A 22268-nucleotide genomic window follows, 5' to 3' on the forward strand; every position below is an offset into this window, starting at 1 on the left:
ACTCTCTTGTTTATCTTATCTTGTATTTCTCTCCAGATCCAAATACATCTTGAAATTCAAATTAATTGGTTACTCACCTCATTGTTGTTCATGGGATGCTGTTGGTGCAGATTAGCTGTCACATTTTCCTATTTAATGAAATTCATTTTCATTTCTAATCAATGACTTGTAAAGTGCTTTGAGGAAATTATCATTCCTGAAAAGTGCTATAGGACTGCAAGTTATTATTATTCATTTTTACGGCTCAATTTGCCTATATCCTTTAGAATATTTAATCTTCATTAAGATCTCTCCTTGGAGAGAAGGCAGAGTAGAGATAGGTCAGTAGTGAGGATCCATAAAATGTTAGCCAGCTTTATAGCAGAATGTGATCGCAGGTCAGTGCTTCCGCATTTACTGTGCATATATACAGAATACTGGCCAACTTTCTAACATTTTTCAGCTAGCTGGCTGGCTTTCTATGGCATTTTTGATTTTTTTCATAATTAAATGTGGGGTCTATTCCCTAATCAAGTTTTAAGTGAACTTGTGGTATGACAAAGTGCATTATAATGGTGTTGCACTGTATGTTCAAACTGTGAGATGGCAATAAACAAAGCAAACTGGATACTGGGCAATATTTGTTCACCCCTGGGGAAAAAATGGCACTTCACTTTGGAGTACATCATATGAAGCACTTTGGGACATTCACACCCCACATGAAAGGTACAACACTAAATGTAAAGATTATCATTGTTATTATTATTCTTCACTAAGTCTGTTGAGTTCAAATTACCAGAAAATATAGTCAGGCACTAACTGGGGTGTTGTATATATTTGTTGTCAGCATGAACAAAAGGTTCTATAAATGGGCAAACAGCAGTAAGTTGAAGCACTGTGGGAATATGGAGGACAACTAAGTTTTTGTTTTGTGACAAAATACTGATTAAGGCAAAAGATGTGTCTCAGGAAATATCATCAGGATGGAGAATTTGATATATTTCAATTTGCAAGTTACAACACATTAATATGGTGCTAAATCATTTTTAAAAATTGTCATAACTGGAATCTAACTGTTTTCCAATTTTCAGGTTGAATCGGGTGATGAGAAGGAGAAAGTATTGGTTTTCTTTAAGATGCGCCCAGATGTCATTACTGAAGAGAATCTGCACACCAATATACTTGTGTCGTCCATGTTCGATTCACCCATAAATGCTCTTTATCAAGCAATACGTCAAATATTTGCACCAGTACTTTTAAAGGTAGATTATTGATTTCCATTAGTTTGGTCATGTGTTATTTGTTGACTAGTTTCCAAAGGTGAAATAAATAATAGAAAAAAATGTATTCTAGTTGTATTGATATATCCATGTATGGTAACTTCACATTCCTAAATCATAAATTGTATACTTGTAGAGCTACAAGCAAAATAGATTTATTGAACATTTTGATATTAATAGTTACAAAGAAATGTAACTTAAGGAGACTGTAAATAATAATTCATGTTTTAAACAGCACTTGTCATGCTTTTGGAACATGAAAATTGGATTGTGTCAGTCACATATGTTGTTTGAAACAAATGCTAGGAAAGAGCTACCACAACATTGAAATAATTTTTGACCTTTACATGCCAGTCAAAAACTTGACTATGTATAATTCCTGTTTATTCAGCATCATTAACTGTATTGATAAAGTACTTATTTCTACACTGGTTGGTAGCTTGCACTAACATCCAGCTTTTTCTGTAAATACTAGCCTTGGTGTGCATTAAGTCTGTTTTATAACAGAATGAAGCACCCATTTATAATCCTATGTGGCAGAAACAGATCTTACTTGGGCGAATAACCTTTCTGGGGTCTATCCTTATTAATTATGATAATAATATTCTCAGAGTTCTAAAACTGTCATCCTAACATTGCCAGCCTGATGTACTTGTTTTAAGTTGCGAATACATTAATTCAGGCTACAGGAAAATCAATCTTAATAAAGTAATTCTGCAGATTGAATCATGAACTGCAAATTCATAATTTTGATAATAATCGATTTCTTACTAAACTGGTAATCATTAAAGATTTAAAATCTTTATACCTATAGAAATGTTAATGTTTGTATTTTCATTTCCTCTTAGGATGAGAAATGGAGTAAGAGTTTTGATCCAAAGCTTCAAAACTTGCTGACTCAGCTTGAAGCTGGTCTGGGATCTGTAGTACGCCAATCAGATTATAGTCACAGAGGGAAGAAATTTGGAGAAGAGGACACGTCAGGTATAAATAATGATTACAGTAAAGACGAGTTTTAAAGAAAAATGGACATTTCCTTCCCCCTTACAATTTGCTTACAGCTAAATATTTATTTGTACTTGGTATTGTTGGATGGATCATGGATTCTTTGATGGATTCCTCTGACTACCTTATGATAGACAAGTAGAGCTGATTTATTCAGGATAAAGTGGATTATGGTGCTCTTATTATTTTTGCTTTAGGACACTTTACTGTTCACTTTACTTCTATCTGAACCTTGTTTAACTCCCCATCCCAACCAAACTCTTTGGAGATGGCCAATTAAAGTAGCCTGGCTGTTTGGATTTACAGGCCATGAATGAGTCTGTTGAGCACCTATTTGAACTTCTTGTGTCTCTTGGAATATCTTTTCTATTTGACTTGGTGTCTACCATACATTTACTCGGGCTGAATCAATTTTGTTTTGCCTCGGCTGCGGAGAAAACATTTTGCGGCTCCCAATGCATAATCAAAATATTGAAAGTTCTACAGTAGAACCCTCTTTTAACATGGTTTGGTTATAATGTAGTTTGGCACGTTTGAGGCGTGGACCATGACATTTACTTATGAAAAAAAATCCAAAATGCTCACAGGATGGCCAGTCATCTTGTCGTATCATTAGAAATGAAACTTCCTACACCCTGTACAATTGGCAGCAACCTGATAACCCAGAAGTTAATCATTTTACAGCATGGGAAGCCAGCATACATGTTTGGTGAATCCAAAAGTGTTGATTGCGTCCTGTTATAATGCTGGTTGGCATTTTATGGACTTCAACTAGAGTATGTAATAATAATAATAATCCTTGCATTTGATATAGCGCTTTTCACATCTTCTAGACGTCTCAAAGCACTTCACAGAATATGCTGTAAAGTGAATTGACTGTATATTTGTGGGCGAAAAGAAGTGCCTTGGGATGTTCTAATGAGAAAGGCACTAAATGTAAATTATATTATAAGGGATCCACTCTATGCATAGGGAAATAAATTCAATCAACTGTATGGGTAAAACCTGAAGGGTATAATTCAAGTGCCTCCTACAAATGAGGGCTGGCGTGAACTAAGTACACTGGATGAAAATCATTCACTAGAAAGCAGTGTGTAGTCTTTTGCCCGGATAGATTAGGCTTCATTTTTCAGGAGTGTGAGCTTTTTTGGAAGCATTAGCAAAATCTCAAAGCTGCTAGAAGGATTTAATTTCTTCCATTGATGCTACCTGTCAGCTTCTTGAGTGCAATAGATTGTTTAGGAAAGTTATTTCTTTCATTTGAGTGATACTTTTTCCTGAAGGGACTAATAATCTTTTGCATTTGATACAATAATAATAATTGAACACCAAAGTCCTTCACAAGATTTACTGAAAAGTGTAGTGACTGTGTATTTTCCGGTTTCTAACAGGAAGATCATTAGCTTGGATCCCAGATGAACCATTTTTTTTGTATAATGCAGGGGCAGACCCTTGGATCAACATCTCATTTGAAGAACAGCGTCTCTGACAATGCAGCGCTCCTCCAGATTGTCATCTTAGACTATGAATGCAGAGAGCTGGAGTGGGGCTTGAACTCACAACTTTCTGAGACATAGATGAGAGTGATACCAAATGAGCTAGGATGATACCTTTGAGATGATGGGGTTGTGAAGCTTTGGCTATTAGTTTTATTTGACATTAAAATGTTTGATCATCAAATTATATCTGAAGGAGTCATGCATATTCATATTATTAGCTGGTAATCCAGATGTACCTGGAAGGGTTAAGGGTCATTCTTTAAGGTGTCATCTCTTGGACCAGTGTCTGGAATTTAATTTAGATTCTATCCATACCTCAGTCACTTGAAACAATTTCCATGATTTCACTAGAGTTTTGTTGGTTGCTTTGCCTTCTAGGGGAGTTCTTAAAATCAAATTATTAATAACCCAATTCTGCATTCTGAATCTTGTAGTATTACATTTTGTATGCAGTGGATAAATGAATGAGGTCAGCTACAGTCTGAAACAAAAACAGAAGTCGCTGGGAACACTCAGTAGGTCAGGCAGCATCTTATGGAGAAAGGAAAGTGAGTCAACGTTTCGGGTCCATGACCCTTCAACAGAACAATCTGATATGGATATTTTATTTTGATTTGAAGTTTTTCCTTTACATGCAGTGATCAAGATATTGAACTACCCTTTTGCCTCTACTATCAACATGTTTGGTTCTCTTTTAAACCCTCCATGGCTTGCATAACCTTCTTAGGATTTGAATACACAAAACTGAAAATAGAACTCCAAATGAGATCTGACCAGCTTTGTAACTAGCCACACTTCCTTACATTTATATTCCATCTTCCTGGTTTCATCATCTTTCTCTGATTTTGACTAGTTAAATTTAATTTTTAAAACATTTTCAACTTGTTTCAAAGTGTAAGAATAACCTTAAGGCTTGATTCCTCTAACAAGAACTGAAGATTGGTTTGGTTCTCTGGCTTTTATAGAGCAAGAAATTGGTTTATTTTTAATAGATTTAATGCTGCAAAGCTGTTAAATGACAGTGACCTAAACTATTAAATACACTGTCCCTATGATTTCACATTCCTTTTTTGATGATGAATCATTCTAAATGTATAAATTTTGTGGAGTATAAACTTTGATCAAAGGATGAGGACTTTTTATAGAAGATCGGTCATGTGCATTGTAAATTGTAGAACTTAAGGCCATCATTATGCAATTTGTAGTGTTGAGTATTCAGTAGAGAGCTTGATATCAGTATTATGACCATTTCTGTCTCTCTCACTGCCTTTCTAACTTGTCCCTGTGTTGTGTATCTCTATCCCTCTACTTTCCTGGATCAGATGATATCTCCACTCACTTTGCTCAAGATAAAATGGCAAAGTTTGTTGCAATGCCAACATGCAACTAAAATTGGCTGCTGATATTACAGCCGGACGTTTACATCAGAGCCCAATGTGGATAAGCGGACAAACAGTTAACCAGAGTGTTGATCAGTGCCATTCAGCCATATTGAAATAACAAAATCTGGTAACTGGTATGGATCTTAAAGTTTCTACGGAAGATCATGGAGTCCTGTAGCTTAGTGGTTAGAGCACTTGCCTTGCAAGTGAGAGACCCGAGTTTGATTCCCGGCAGGGCGAAGCGTTAGGCAGGTTTCCTTACTCCACACACCTCTGTTTACCTAACAGTAAGTAGGAACCCGGTTGTTAGTTGATTGGCGGATCGCTTTTCTGGGGATAATAATTCCTTCAAAAAAATAATAATAATAATTTGGTCACTTCAATCCAAGACTGTTTGTGGGACACTGCTGTGCTCAATTGGCTGACGTGTTTCACCCACAAAATATACAATCAATTCACTTTACAGCATATTCTGTGAAGCGCTTTGAGATGTCTCAAAGACATGATAAGGTGCTATATCAAACGCAAGGATTATTAAATAATGCTGGAATTGTGTACCCAATTTTATTTTTCTCTTGAAAGGGATCCTGGAACCAAGTGATGAATTTCAGTTCTGGGCAGAAGTTGCTGCAACTGACAATAAATCGGAGAGAAAAGATAGAGCTCTTTATTTTCAAGATCTATTTCAAACCATTGCACAGGTTTGTATTCCCATTGCTTGAGTTATCAACACAAATGTTGCCAGATAGTGAATCAAAGATCTCATATTTTGAAAGGCTAGTTCATAGAACTGATTTAAAACTCAACATTAGCATTTTTGAGTAGATACTCTTTGGGAAAATGTTTTTACCCGCCTGAATAAAGCGGGGAAGGAAAGCTTAGAGGGAGCAGTTTCTCTACAAAAGTATTTTCGATCACCCTCCTTTGCCCCCTGCCCTTCACCCTCCCCAATCCCGACCCCCAGCTTGGGTCCAAAACACTGACTGTCCAGTGCCTTGGGACATTCTCCACATTGTGAAAGGCGCTTTACAGATGTAATTTTGTTGTTTTGTTGTTATGTAATCTCTGGTATTCTTCATAGTTTGCAATGCTCCTTAATTTAATATTGCACAAATTTTGTAAACATTCTCTTTGTGACCATGTCCAAATCAAATCATGGTTTTACAAATATTGGCATCAACTACATCATTTGCTAAGTACTCTTCAGATTACCCAGTGTGAAGGGCACCATGTGAATGCAAGTTGTTGTCTGTTTGCTAATTGTTGGTATGCTAAAAGTAAGCTTAAGTTACTTCAACACAATTAAACTGAATGTTGTTTTTTTCACCTCTCTGCCACCAGCAATACAGTAACTTGGATGCTCTTTCTCTGGCTGATGTGGTGGACTTGGTCGAGATTACTCGTGATACAGTGGATGATGTGTGGAGGCAAACAGACCATGATCTTTACCCAGAACAACGCATGCGCCACCTCCTGGATGTCATAGGTACTGTATTTGAAATCATACAGCTACAAAAATGATTGATTTGAATCCAAGGCTGGAATATTTGGCTTTTTATGAATGATGAAAATGCAAAGGTTTCAGCAGCATGTGAATCTAAAAGCCCCTGATGCATTTAATTTCACATTTCCCAGCGGAGAAATGCCACAAATTGTTCATATACTTTTCAATTGGCTGACAGTAGTTTTGTTCATGTTAATGAATGTCGAGGAATTTGATATGAATTGAATGTTGCTGAAAATGACAATTGTCTTAAATGTACTTCAGATTAGATTTAATATTAATTAAGAAATCAAACGAGTCATCCTGTTACATTTAATCAATTAATCAATCAAAGTGATCAGTTTAAGCAGGCAGAATTGACCAATTTCCTCACCTGTAGTACAGTATTAATAGAGACTGCCCCTTTAAGACTACTTCATAGCAGATGACCTGAAATTGACATACTTAGCTGATCAAAGAAGCTTCCCGAAACCGACAACTCAACTGAGAATTTAGCCCTTGACTTATCAATGAAGTGAGTTGGCCTGAATGACATTATTATAAGGTATTTAACTGGATTATTTTTTTCATTAAGAATGAGTGTGATTAATAAACAACAATATGGTACACATATGATATCACAGCATTTTATTGGGTTCCATCATAAGTATCACATAAATAATTGGGTGTAGTCTTAAATCAGAATAGTCATTGATTTCAATTGCAGAGTTCATGTATTGAGATAAAATAAAGTTTAGAATCAGACTTGCTCTTCCTTCTATTTCTCACTGATTATTTCTCTGTTTGTAACTACATCTGTGACTTTTCCTTCTCCGACTTGCAACATTTCCAACTTGCAAAACAACAAAGCATTTTTAAATTTGTATGCAAAAAAGTAATTTCTGTGTGTTTTTCTTCTAGGGGGTGCCTTGTGTAGGTTTGTACAAAAACACCTTGCACAGTTCAATTTATGGGGAGATGCTTTTCACATTGTGAAAGAAAGCCTCAGATCTGGCATCACCATATGTGAACAGTGGGTGGCAGCATGTGATCATCTGACTGGACAGTTGTGGCGACGCTACACTCCTCATCAGTGGAAAAGTGAGAAGTATTCCCCAGAGCTGCTGGATAAACTTGCCAAGCGCCTGGAAGAGGTAGTTTTCTTTTTTTTAAAATGATTTTTGATTTTGTTTTATTGAGTTGAAACCATTATGTAGCAAATATCTCAGTTAGCACCCTGAAGTCATTCAACTAAGGAAATGATTCTTATAATCCATAATTTTAACCTTGGTGGTGCATTAAAACATCAGTATTTACTCCATTAATTTTCTGAACAGCCTATTGACATGCTTTCAATAGGAAAAGCTTATTGTGCATATCGCAATCAGCCACCTTCACATATTGTTCAATTATTAAATACAAGGATTATTATTTTTGTTTCCAATTTCTTACTACACAAACACAAATTATTGCACTTTACAGAAAATTCTTTGAAGCGCTTTGAAACTTGCTCCCCTCCTCCCCCACCGCACTTGAAGGGCACTATATGAAATACAAAGATTACTTTATTACTATTACTAATAAAGTAATCTAATGGTAGAGTAGAGTGGCAGGTTACAGGTTTAAGGATATGTTTTAATGCAAGTGTTTTTCAGTTTTATCTTATTTCCGTTTTCCCCCTCCAGCCAAATAGATCCCTCAGCTGATTCTTAATTTAGGAGCAGCTAGAAATTCTCAATCTCTGTGACTATATGTAGTCATTTGAATATAATAATAATAATCCTTGCATTTGATATAGTGTCTTATCATGACCTGGAGACGTCTCAAAGTGCTTCACAGGATAAACTGTAAAGTGAATTGACTGTATATTTTGTGGGCAAAATGCGGCAGCAGATTGCGCACAGCAGTGTCCCACAAATAGTCATTGATTGGGTGACCATATTATTATTTATTATTATGCTGTTCATGCATATAGAAATTAATTGTGTAGCTGTTCAGTTTGATGTTAATAAAGTTATAATAGGTGGTGGACTGAAATAAAAAGATGTTTCTTTATGATATTTGGCTGTATAAAATTCCTACTTCCGTGTACTGATTGGTGCCATTTTGAAAAAGCAAGGCAACAAAATAAATAAATTAAATTAACTTTGATTTTTATTTATTCTTTTGCAGGTTCAAACTATTAGAACAGTTCATGAAAAACTTATACGACTCTTACCAGCCAGAGAACAGCAGTTGCTTCAAGCAGCCCAGGTGTTTGAACCTTTTGCTGGACTGAATCCTGTCCAGTATAATCCTTATACTGAGGTTTGTTGTTTTGTACTTTGAGGTTCAAATTAATTCATTATTATTTTTTGGCCTGCATTGTATATCAGGATGTTATCTCATTCTTTAGCCACTGTGGAAAATTGCTGTAGCCCGGTATGAACGTGCAATAGCTCCTTCAGAGCAGAAGATTGCAAGCAAGCTGAAACTCTCTATTGTGGAGGTCCAGGACAACCCTCAGCAGGTAATTAGACAAGGATTGCACCTTTCTAATGAAAGCACCATAACCCAGAAACCTGTTGTAAACTTGTTGAGTGGTGGTGGCAGTAGTATAGTGGTAATGTTACTGGACAGGTATCCCAAAGAGTAGAGGTTTTAATTCCGCAATGGCAGTTGAGTAATTTGAATTCAGAAAATTTAATTTGAGCTAGAATTAGAAAAATGGCCACTAATTTGCTGGTTAATATCCGACTGCTTCACTAATGTCCTTACCATCTGGCCTATATGTGTCTCCAGTTCCACACCGTAAAACTCTCAGAAGTGGCCTAACAAGCCTATCAGCTTGTTATTGGTTTATGAGCCACACATGCTTGCCCTGCCAGTATCCCTTAAATCTCCAGATGACTTTAAAAGAAAACTACTATTTGATAAGTTTTAAAAATTTTATTGAGAATTTAGTTGTTAGCTGGGCCTAGTTTGTAGCACTTTCACCTCTGGGTCAGGTTATGGGTTCAATCCTCATGTTGGGATTTTGAACTTGTAAGCAATACTGATACTCCAATTCAGTGCTGGGGTGCTGTCCGAATGAGACATTTAACCGAGGATCTTCTGTTCAAGTGGATGTTAACCATCCTTTTGTCATTATTCAAAAGAGAAGTTTCGCACCATTTTCTGGGAAACAATTCCCCAGGTAAAATTGATCCTTCACTTCAAGGCTGTGCAAATTGGCTGCTGGGTTTGCTCCAAATCGTTACAATATACAGTAAATCCTGTGGAGTATTTTGTGATATTTTGACAACGTATATTAAAAGTATTATTATTATAGTGACATTTCCTCATAATTCTACACTTTTTTATTTGAAGCCGCATTCTTTATATTTCAGTCATAAAGGTAAAAATTCCATTCGAGTCCAGATTTACTCTATTCACTTAGCATTCCAGAGCATCCAGAATTTAGCAAATTCTTAAATAGAATTATTTTAAGAACTACAGAAAAACGGTTTCAAAGCTAAGGTTGGATTCACTTATTTGCCAATTTCTGCGCACTCTGAAATACTAAGAAAATGAAGTTCTAAAGCACATCTGCCTCTGCTGTTTTCAATGCTGAAACCTTGTCTGTGTTTTCCTTTTACTAAGTTTGAGAGATTCTCATTTTTTGTTTCAAGCTTTTCCAGGCATTTCAAAAGTACAAAGAACTGATCAAACGTCCCAGCATCAGCAAGCAATTACTTTCAGAGCGTGAAACTTTACTAGCAAAACTCATAGACTACATCAAAGGTAACATTGTGCACAAACACTTCTGAAAAGTGATACTTAAGAACTGTTAGAAGCAAACGCTTGCATTAGCACAGAGGACAGTGTTTTAAACACCACTGCTTTTATTGCCAATATTATTTCAATGATGAATTAGGTATTCATACGGACTTTGAGAATCGGCGGAGTGGTACTCCTGGGGAACCTTCAGGACCACTTACTGGCAAGAATCTTCCAGAGGTTGTCAATAACATTGTTTGGGTTAAACAGTTGGAATTAAAGGTTAGTATCTGAGGCTTTTCTTCTTCCCCTTTAATTTCTATAAAATGTCAAGTATTAAAAAGTAATTTGAAATGAGTTTGTCCCCAGTAACAAGAATAGAAGAGCCCCATTATAATTCAGTTTAAGCATTGTGAGTGACTGATGTCTGTGCAACCATAATTTAATAGGCAAACAAATTCAGTGATTTGAGAGGACAAGAATGAGATTGTGAAATCAGAAGCAGAAAGGAGGCAATGATTTATGTGCTCTACTTCTGCTCTCACAGACTGTCAAGGACTGCATTTTCAACGATTAAACCTGGGACTTTGTTGACCCAACTGAACTCAGACTCTCCCAATCCTGCATTGAGCACCTCCACTATTGAGCAAAGGTGGATCGTCTACCATCCTGCTGACTCCCTTCGCTCAGCAGGCTCTGGCTTGCTTCACATCCCCCACCTCGCCGTCCCACCATTGGCGGGTCTTTTGCCACTTTGTCCCCACCCTCTGGAACTCCATCCCACAGTCTCTCCGCCACACCCCCTCCCTCGCCTCCTTCAAAACCCATCTCAAGACCCTTCTCTTTGACCGTGCTTTTGATCACCTTGCTTCCCCCCACACCCTCCCCAATCCTGATCCCCGGCTCGGGTCCAAAACTCTGACATCCTCCAGACATGAAAGGCGCTCTACAAATGTAATTTTGTTGTTGTTCTTCTTGCCTGTTTCCCATGACAATTTTGTGTACTATTACAAAATAGTAAAAATAACTTTCAACTTCAATGCAGTTGACAAACAGGAGAGTTGCAGTGCCTATGGAACTGTACCTCTGCAAGAGTCACTGCTGTGAGGACAAGACACACAATAAGGAGGAAAAAAATTATGCAGTATATTAATAAAATTCATTTGATTTACATTGTTTAGAACTTGAAATAGGTAATGTTGCATCTTTTATTTTAGGCTGAAGATACCATAAAGATAGCTGAGGCTTTGCTGAGTGACTTGTCTGGATTTCGGTCATTTTGGCGAAATTGCAATGAGCTTTTGGACCAGCTGAGGAGCTACGAGCAGGATCAGTTTGATGATTGGTCAAGGGACATACTGTCATCTGTGTCAGATCCCAAAGCTGGCATCAGGTATTCCTCTAACATTTTCCTATTCTCCTCCAGCATTCTTTAGGTTGCGTAGAAAAAGGTGAAAAATAACATTTTAATTTGTGGTCAACCAAGTAATATGCAGGAAGCGACATCAGCAATGAGCTAACAACCCAGAAATTGTTCACTTTTTAATATGGAAAACTGCCCAGACAGAACCAGAAGCTGGGTGTTCCACACTTCTGCCGAGTGTGGGTCTGGTGTACGCCCATGCTATGCGAGGCAGCATTATTCTGGTACGGGGTGAGGGAGCTGGAACAGTTTTCCCCTGTATTTATTAATATTGGCTGCATAAACAGCTAACACAACAACTACTTGGATTTATATAGCGCCCTTCACGTGGGCGAAATGTTGGGCAAGTTTCCTTACTTACACACCTCTGTTTACCTAGCAGTAAGTAGGAGCCTGCTTGTTAGTCGATTGACGGATCGCTTTTCGGGGGGTAATAATTCCTTCAAAAAATAATAATAGTAATAATAAATTGGTCATTCCAATCCATGACTGCTCATGGGACACTTTGTGTGCAATTAGCTGCCATGTTTCGCCCACAAAATGTACAGTCAATTCACTTTACAAGATATTCTGTGAAGTGCTTTGAGATGCCTCTAAGGTGTGATAAGTCGCCAAATTAAATGCAACGATTATTATTATTATTACTGGCTATTATTATGGAAAATATTAAATTATTTTTGTATAAACTCAACAGCAGATTGGTAACAGCAATGGACTGCTCTTTCAAGAAGATAAGAAAATTCTAAAGGATTTTTATCTTACTATAAACTCGCTATACCCTTTGCAGCTTCACTTGCAACCAAAGGATCCAATATGGAATGTGATTGAAACCCAGACAGACATTTCGTCTTCATCTGTACTCAGCTGGGAGCACTCCTGTGGGAGGACTCCTTTAATATATCTTCTCTCAGTCTGTCTCTTTATCTGTCTCTGTCTCTCCCACAAAACACACAGTCACTACACTTTATAATATATTCTCCTTCAATCTCACTCTCACTCTGTCTCACCCACATGGGAGAAAAAAGTGCCATTAATTTGTTGCAAAATATAGATGTATCTCTGAACGGTATCTCTGTCACTATGCAGTTGCAGAATATGATGCATACCTCATATTTTGGGGCTTAATTAAAGCATTTTTTAATGTAGCTCATGAACGATAGGAGATTCCCCCAAAAAACAAATATGCCAAGACCTATCTGATGAGGTATAAATCGTTTCTCTGTCAATTGGCTATTGTGTGAGTGTCAGATACACAGATAGACACTTTGTCTTTATTAGAATAATATATCTAAGGAACTATCTGTCAGTTTAGAAGTATTAAGGATACTAGTTCCATCTAGTGACATTGAACAATGTTTTGCAAGGTATATAACTACTTGCTCTACAGATATATTTTACTCTGCTAACAAACAAATTATGATAGCTGAAACATTGTAATCCCAGTTTATTAGATATTGCATTCCATTATGACCTTGTTGCATGTAACTTGGTTGCTCTGTTTACCTGGAAAATAGTCAGTTCACTTTACAGTAAAACATGTGAAACACTTTGAGATATCCCCTTGGCATGAAAGGTGACGTATCAAATACAAATCGATATTGTTCCAGAACTCTCTTTCAAGCTCTTACAGATTGCTAGATGTTTACTTAACTTAATGTAATTTCTAACCAATTGGTGTTGCTTGTGGCAGCTTGCAGGCCAGTGGTCAGGTTATGGAATTGGATCACTCTGATGGAAAGCTGAAAATACATTACTCGGATCGTCTTGTGACTCTGTTGAGAGAAGTGCGACAGCTTTCTGCTCTGGGGTTTGCCATTCCTGCAAAAATACAACAAGCAGCAATAACAGCTCAGAAGTTCTACAGACAGGCGATTATTCTTAAGCAGGTTGGTTTCATTAACTTTTGCCATCCATTGTATACCAATTTCCTTATCTTGTTTATAACTGGCTATGCACTATTATCTATATTGGTTTGTGAAAGTCTACAATCAGAATTTGGATAGATCACCCTGGGAAGAACCCTTTACCCTGTAAGGCACTCCATGTAGTAACTTGGTTGAGAATTGTGAACAATTAATCTGCAGTTTGAAATTTAAACCCAGGCTACAATTGAAACTTGAGCCCTGGCAATGAATGACCAGTGCTTTGTTGTGAGTTTTAGACCATCCTGCAGACCTGAATTTTCCAACTTCTGTTTAGGAACAATGTATGTTACTTGTTTTTATTGTAACAAACCTAATCCAAAAGTAATGATCTTATTAAGATTAAGTGACAACACTTTGTAAAATTAAGGAAATGTTTTCTGGCTTCGTTTGATGCATTAATGGAGTAAAAATGCAACCAATGGTATAATAATTGTCGCCAGTGATATAACATTGTCAAAAATTCTATCTCTGTGAATGCCTCAATCAATGCCTTGAAGTTGAGTTAAATTAGCACTGAAAATCTATTGAGTGGCAATTTTGGACCCACGATTATTCTGATGTTGGAGGGACGACACGTGGCATTTTACACCTCAATACTTTCCAATGTCATACAGATGTTTAAACGTTTTCAACCTTTGCTTGAAGAGTAAGGATTCATACAAGAGCACAATAATAATAATAATAATCCTTGCATTTGATATAGCACTTTTTAGGTCTTTTAGACGTCTCAAAGGGCTTCACAGAATAGACTGTAAAATGAAGGGACTGTATATTTGTGGGTGAAACGCGGCAGCCAATTGTGCACGGCAGTGTCCCACAAACAGTCGTGGATTGAATTTTATTTTGAGGGATTAATCGAACCCAGGTCTCTTGCTTACAAAGCGAGTGCTCTAACCACTGAGCTGCAGGACTCCACATGTAACATTTGAGAATTAAAAATGTACTGCAGCTACAATGTGTTTCTTTTTTCCTGTTGCAGGTTGCTCATTTTTACAACACCATTGATCAGCAGATGATTCCAAGCCAGAGGCCCATGATGTTAAACTCTGCTTTAGCATTTGAACAGATAATAAAGGTGGGTCAGAAGTCTGAAAAATGTGGAGTGTCCTTGTTTATTTTTCAAAATATTGTTCTATACGTGAAATATAATGTTTTGTCTGTGTGTACATGTGTGAGCCTGCCTTAGTTGGCAATAACAACAACATGCATTTATATAGGTCCCTTCACACCGGATGGCATCTTGGAGCACTTAAAGTATGGCAGAACTCTCGTCTCTGGGTCAGAAAGTTGTGGGCTGAATTCACAGGCCAGACTGACACACCAGTGCAATGCTGGGATGGGCCACGTTGTTGGGGGTGGCTTCCCTCAGATGAGATGCCGCTTTGTGAAAATTCGCTGCTGCGTTCGCTTCCAAAAGTGTTGTTACACTTTACAATATATCCTGTGACTCAATTTGAGACATCCTCCCAATGTTAAAGGTTCTATATCAAACGTAAGGATTGACAATAAAAAAATCACTGGATTCCTGGAATGGCAAACAGTCTTGTAGATGAATTGTTCATTCATCTCATGACTGCTCTGGAATTACGGTGCGCTAAATGGTTGCGAACTTCTTCTTTTATCTTCTTCTATGCTAATAAAGATGAAATGTCTGTCTGTGTGTCCTCCAATAACGCAATAACCGATTAACGTAGAGACATGATTTATACCTCATTGGAAAGTTCTTGCAAGGGGGAGTGTCATGGGCATTTTTTTTGTAGGGATCTCCTATCGTTGATGAACTATATTTAAAAATGCTTTAATTAAGCCCCAAAATATGAGGTATGCATGGTGTTCTGCAACAAAGTAGCGCAGAGGAAATCACACACCCTTCTAGAGAGATACATCTATACTAATAAAGACAAAATGTTTGTGTGTCTGTCTGCCAATAACGCAATAACCGATTGATGAAGAGACATGATTTATACCTCATTGTAAAGGTCTTGCATGGGGGAGTGCCATCAGTATATGTTTTGGGGGGAATCTCTTCCCCCCTATGACCTAAACAAGCTCATCACACATGTATGGCAGTTTTGCTTCAGGTGTACATAAAGTGTTTATGCCATGTTAAATGGTTTGTGAGTGGTATCACTGAAATCTACATTCCATATTGGATCCTTTGATTGCAAAGCGTAGCTGCAACGGGTACAGCTAGAACTTTAAAAATACACAATCGCTACATTTGACAACAATACATGAAATGTGGACCACTCTATCCTTCTTAACAATCTCTCCTCGCTATTCCTGGTCTAATTTCTACCTATCCCAGCATCTCCGCTTTGTTGCATCAAAAGATTAGTCCTCCCGCCCCTGTACAGTCAGTATTCTGCAGGGCTCTATTCTCCGTCCACTCCTCTTCACCATCTTATATGCTCCCATTTGCGGAGCCTGTGTGGAACCTGGGTATCTTTACCCTGAAGGCTGGGCACTGAAGCTGGATAAGAGCCGAAGTGGGTTCAGAGGGGAATAGTGACCAAAAGCTTAGGCAGAAGTACTTCAAGATAAGCCTTGAATGAGGGGAGGGAAGGAGCTAGTCGGAGGAGCAATGGCAGGATACTTGAAGGCCACCCACTAACATCATTTACATTATCTGTAAAAGTGTAACACATGCCTTGAGTTACCCTTATTATCAATGAAGACAAATCATTAAATTGGTCTCTGAAGACCATTATCTGATCAGGATTTTTAAAATTGATGTTGGCTCTACAGTAGAGGTTGGGGTAAAGACTGAAAGAAACAAAGATTGTAGCTCAAAATATCACACCTGTGTCAACCTGGTCCGTTGGCAGCACTCTTGCCTCTGAGTCAGAAAGTTGTAGTGAGGACTTGGAATCACATAGTCTTAAGCTGACACTCCATTGCAGTGCTGGAGGGTGTTGCATTGTTGGTGGGCGTCCTTCAGATGAGACTTTAAACCAAAGTCCTATCTACTTACTGAGGTGGACGTTGAAAATCCCAAGGTCAGCGTTTCTCCTGGTTTTCCGGCCCACAAATCCTCCAAATAAAATTGGTCACTCGTTCCACTGTTTGTGGAACCTGTAGAGCTCAAACTGGCTGCTGCGTTTCACCCACAAAACACTCCATTTTACACCATATCCTGTCAAGTGCTTTCAGAGTCTTGACTACAGGATAGGCGCTATATCAAATGCAAAAAGCAAGATTATTATAATTCTGTTTGTTTTCATTGCCGCTAATATTCTTCTGCGCTAAACCTTATCAAATGCCTTCTGAAAATCCATAACGGCAACATCCACAAGTACGCCCTTATCCATCATGCTAGTGACCTCTTTGAAAAAGTCAACTAAATTAATCAGACATACCTTCTTAAATTCACGCTGACTCGCTAATCAGCCCATACCTGTTCAAGAGCTCAGTAACTCTGTTCTTGATTTCAGGAAGTTGCATTGTATGTATATACTTTATATGCTCATGTTTACCCATTAACAACAATTTGTTTTATGTGTGAAAAATAAATCAATTAACAAAAGAAATTAATGAAAGGGTCTCCAAAGGTTTGGAGTTTAATAATGTTTAATAAAGGTTAAAGAAAAGTTGTAAGAATTGTGTGAATTGTGTCCTAAAGTATGCCATTTGTTAACTGGTTAGGATTGATGAGATATTTACGTTGTGTGCTCATCATTTATCAGAACCCAAAGGCTGGCTCCAAGGAAGGGGCAGATGGCAAGGTACAGATAACTTGGGATAACGTCAAGGAGTTAGAGACATACATTCAAAAGCTGCAGACTGCAGCTGAACGGCTTACCACAGAGAACAGGAAGCTGAGGAAATGTCATACTGACTTCTGTGATAAGGTAAAAAAAAATGCAGGAAAACAAGGAATGAGAAAGGCTATCCTTCCAAACAATTTAGCCTCATATTTTACATACGGTTTTACATATGGTTTCTAATCTTGCCCATAAGTATTTTTTAAAAAAAATTGGCAACACTATTTTGGCGTAGGAGTATTGTGGAGGAGATATGATTCAATATCCTCCATAGCTGGTTGACCCACTGAATTCCCCTTTTCCTTATTCAGAAAAAGTTTCTGAACAAATCAAATTAAAAAAGGTCTTTTTTTAAAAAATCTGCTTTTGAAATAAGAATTCAGAAAAGGTTTGCAGTTCAATAATTTCTCATATAAATAGTTTGGACATTTTCTGAAGCCACACACTTCAGTAAGCATTGTCTACCCAGGTTTACATTTACTACGATTTTGGTTGAATATTAATTTTTATCAGCACAATTGCAATAGAATGTCAATTTACTAATGCCCATGGAACAAATTGTTCGTCTTTAAATGTGTATTGTTTTCAATCTGTTTCTTCATCTCACACTAACTTGTTTAACTTGAGTTCTAGAAATGACCATGAGATAGATGAACACTGTCTGTATATGCATTTGGGTAGCATTCTCAAACTTAATTTTTTGTTAATCTTTTAATTGTCAATAGTGTCCTTATTACTGCTGCAAAAATATTAACAAAATTAGATTATAAACCTAAAGAAACCTAGCTATTGTATATAAGCTATTCGATTTTTAGTCCTGCATAAATTTGAAAACTTAAATTATAAATATGCATATGCACCAAATGCATATCATTTAGAAACTAATTCTTTGTGACTGATGAAAGTGCTTGTATCAGTAATTCAGACAGAGGGTTTGACCTTGCAGGTAGTAGCGCTCATGAATGTTGATCTACTTCGCCAACAACATCGATGGAAAGATGGATTGCAAGAGCTGAGATTTGTTTTCTCCAACCTTGACTCACAAGTAAGTGAAGCCCACCAAGTCATTGTAACCAGAACATTGCCCTTATTTGAAAAGAGAAAGCCCTGGCTAACATTCCTCCAGATAAAAATAGTCATTCACATCATGGCCATCTGTCGGATATTGCTGTGTGCCAATTAGCTGCTGTGTTCTCTATTATGTGCGATTGACACTTTACAGCAAAACTAAAAAACTGAAACTTTGAGATGTATCAATGCTATATGCACTATATAAAATGCAAGAATTATTATAATAATGGCTGTTTGTTCACCACATTTCGTTCAGTGCTTTCAGATGCAAGAAATGTAGTGGAGCCTTGTTATAACTTGATGATTAAGATTCAAAACATCTCTACTCATGCTGTAGGGAGGTGCAATTACAACTCTGTGTGAGCTGGATGATTCTCTGTTTTTTTAACAAAAGCCAGACAGATGTCTGGATAATCAGGTTGCTACTGATATCACTTCCTGCTTTGTGCTTGTGAGGCAAATGGGAAGTGATGTTGGTTGTGCTGAATGCTAAAAGTGAGCAGCCTTGCTGAATGCATGTGGAGTAAATAAGGTCCAAACTGTGCTATAACCAAATTTGTGCTATAAATAACTGACATAATTGGGCTGTATTGGGCTTCTTGGATGCCAATCATACTATTTAGTTTTAGGCATATTAAATGGGCAGAGGAATGGAAAGTGCCTGCTATCATGTATTTCATTTATCTCTGAATTTTTAGTTTGAAAGATGTTGCTAATACTATATTAAAGAATTTAAACTTTTTGTTTTGTAGTTAAATAGTTAACTGATAAACAAAAGCCTTTGCCATGTGTTCTGAATAACGCATTGCGTTGTTGAGGAAAATAAATCTAGTGTCTTGAATACATTTGTTTTCATCATCCTGTGTGGGTATAACCCATTATAACAGTGTACCGGAACCTGCAGTTTTGTTTCACAATTTACTGTATAGATTTCACTGCTTAGTGAGGTCCATATTTTCTTTAACAAGAACATCTAACCATGAGAATGAATTGACATAACGTTCATTAAAAAAAATAGAAATGCACATCAGATTTCTCCTTGGTTTTCTTATAGATATTTTCCAAGCTAAGTAACAAAATATTTCCAATTATTTTATAAAGTGAGAACCACTCGTCAAATATAGAAATGCTTTCTTTGGAGTGTTTATTCAACCCATTTTAGAATAATCAAGCAGATCTGAAGGAAAGCCATATGACCAGGGAGACAACAAAACGTAAATCTAGCAATTAGAGACCTTGAAAGGAAAAAAGAAAACATTTTAGACCCGTCAAAATTCATCAGTCTTTATTTAATATAAAATTGCACTTTTTAATTTTATTATTATTATTTGCTCTGGAGTTGTTTTTCAAAGGCCTTTTTAAAAAATTGAAACTGGAAGCTCCATTAATCTGTAGCTTACATTCAAATACTGTATGTGACAAAATATAGTTGGTCATTTTTTTTAAAAGCTTTGTTCTTTAGATTTATTGTTTTAAAGTGTGATCTAAAACTCCAGGTTGCAAATTTTGATTTAGAACCCATTTAATAATAATAATAATCATTATTATTATTATGATGAAGCAAAATTGCTGATGCGTTGTCTGTTTGATGTCCGTATGAACGTTTATCTAAAATATGCTGCCGGAATGAGAATCAGTGGAGTTCCTCTTCCTTGTAGGGGGATGATGAGCTGCATTATTCTGTGTGATAACACCAAATTTTTATTTACGGTGAAAACGTGAAATAAAAGAAGTAGGATCAGTTTATCATTAATAAAGAAGCTAATCTCTGCACACATTGTACTGAGCATGAAAATATATTTATATCCTTACTGTGGGGATTTTTTGAGAAAACTGTTTAACTAGAGGCATTTTTAAAATCTGAAGGTTAGGCAATCAAGTGCAGATTGATTTTTGAATTTGTTGCATCATTGCAAGTTGAAGAATAGCTTAACAATTTTCTTCATTCATTGCATTTGTATTTATATTTTATATATTTTACAAAAGGGTTTTCGTTCTGGTGATATGAAGGCTTGGCGACAACACTGGAATCATCAGCTATACAAAGCACTCGAACATCAGTATCAGATAGGCTTAGAAGCGTTGAACGAGAATCTTCCTGAAATTAATGTGGAGCTCACATTCAAGTATGTAACAAAATATAGCTGACAATTTTTAAAAAACTTTTCTTTCGATATTTTGTTTGAAATTATGAGGAATGCAGTATCTGTTAATATTATATTGGAACAACCTTGAATAGCTTCCTTCCCCTGTGGCAAGAAGCTTGTCTGACAACTTTGAGCAATTAGGTTTAAGTTTCAACAGTGGATAATATTCTGTTTGTTCATGTGCATGCTTGCGTGTATGTATACGTACATGTGTAAATGTGCATGCAGTGTTTTAGCTGTGACTAACGCACCTGTAATGTTAATGCACCAAATAGGGGATGTTGACACTTCACCAGCAGCTTGGGGTGGATATCTGATTTCTTTCTGCACATTGACTGATTTGAGAAGTAGTACTGCTTTTGAATTTGCAGCTCACTGCACTCTGCGGTAGAGAGACTACTATCTGGAATAACTTACATAATAATAATAATAATAATAATCCTTGCATTTGATAAAGTGCTTTTCACGTCTTCTAGACGTCCCAAAGCGCTTCACAGAATATACTGTAAAGTGAATTGACTGTATATTTGTGGGCGAACATGTCATTGTTTGACTGGAATTTTTTTTACACTGAACCATTAGGGGAAAATAAATCATCAATAAGTGAGAAATGGCTTTTGCGGCTATTATCTTTCATACGTTTTGCTGCTACTATATATACTTATACTTTCTCAAAATTATTGAAATTAATTGGAAGAGGATTTCACCTCTATTGAAGTCACCATTCTATTTTATTATTTAGAAAGTGGGGAAAGCCTATTTATTCACATTTTTAAACCTTTTTTCTTTCATTTCTTTAATGCCATATTTTGTACAGCTATAATAATGAGGATATGAGAATGACCTGTGAGGAAGGTGATGGTGTGGGAGGGAGGTGGGGGGTGGGGAGAGAAACCGTCTCTAGTTAACTACAACTAATTGTGTACAGAACTATAACGAAAAGCATTTTATTGATGAAGGTACTATTACTGCTACAGTTCTGATAATATTTCACTGCTCATTACTGAGTGACAGATTCTTTAAATTGCTACCTTTCGTTCTCGTGGAGATTCTCACTTTCATCTGTTGTGAAGCTTCTTTAGATCTTCAAATTGATGTCATTTACAAATTGAGGGAAAAAATATTCCCATATAAGTTGGTAGCACAAAACATATGTTTCGAATTTCCTATTTCCTACTTTCTCTTGCGCAGCATACTATAGAGTGATCAATGTTATATTGGAAGAGTGGTACACCTGGTTTTAGGTACTGACCAGTTAGTTTCCTACGCTAAGAAGAGCTGCCTTCTGGCAGTCTTTCTGTGCACAGGAAATTACATCAATGGCAACTTGGTGATTTGGAATTCAGATTTTTTTTGTGCTTTGTTTTGTGGGGTCTGAGAAATTGGTCCCAGCCTAACGTGTTATTGGGGAGGCCCAGCATCAATTATCTTCTTTGAAAATGTGTTTGGCACATCAGCAAATGCTGTTTCATGAAACTGTGCCTCCAGATATAGATCAGTAAATAGGGAGTTGATGCAGTGTTGCACAATTTTTAGTAATAGGCAGGCTGAAAGTTAGATTTAAGATGTTAT

The 22268-nt window shown here is 36.9% G+C and overlaps 1 protein-coding gene across 1 annotated transcript in view; it reads left to right on the forward strand.

Moving 5' to 3' along the window:
- The window catches only part of LOC103185779 (cytoplasmic dynein 2 heavy chain 1), a 311776-nt gene that overhangs the window by 2839 nt on the left and 286669 nt on the right, over positions 1–22268 (forward strand). The window contains exons 3-17 of the mRNA XM_042334736.1: positions 1071–1241; positions 2108–2243; positions 5728–5846; positions 6487–6631; positions 7550–7782; positions 8801–8935; positions 9024–9137; positions 10279–10390; positions 10524–10648; positions 11584–11759; positions 13480–13675; positions 14694–14789; positions 17401–17565; positions 18425–18523; positions 20536–20675. Coding sequence (XP_042190670.1) covers positions 1071–1241; positions 2108–2243; positions 5728–5846; positions 6487–6631; positions 7550–7782; positions 8801–8935; positions 9024–9137; positions 10279–10390; positions 10524–10648; positions 11584–11759; positions 13480–13675; positions 14694–14789; positions 17401–17565; positions 18425–18523; positions 20536–20675 — 2162 coding nt within the window. The remainder of the gene's footprint in view (positions 1–1070; positions 1242–2107; positions 2244–5727; positions 5847–6486; positions 6632–7549; positions 7783–8800; positions 8936–9023; positions 9138–10278; positions 10391–10523; positions 10649–11583; positions 11760–13479; positions 13676–14693; positions 14790–17400; positions 17566–18424; positions 18524–20535; positions 20676–22268) is intronic.

This window comes from Callorhinchus milii, unplaced genomic scaffold, assembly GCF_018977255.1.
Source record: "Callorhinchus milii isolate IMCB2004 unplaced genomic scaffold, IMCB_Cmil_1.0 Scaffold4, whole genome shotgun sequence".
In the NCBI taxonomy this organism is placed as follows: Eukaryota; Metazoa; Chordata; class Chondrichthyes; order Chimaeriformes; family Callorhinchidae; genus Callorhinchus; species Callorhinchus milii.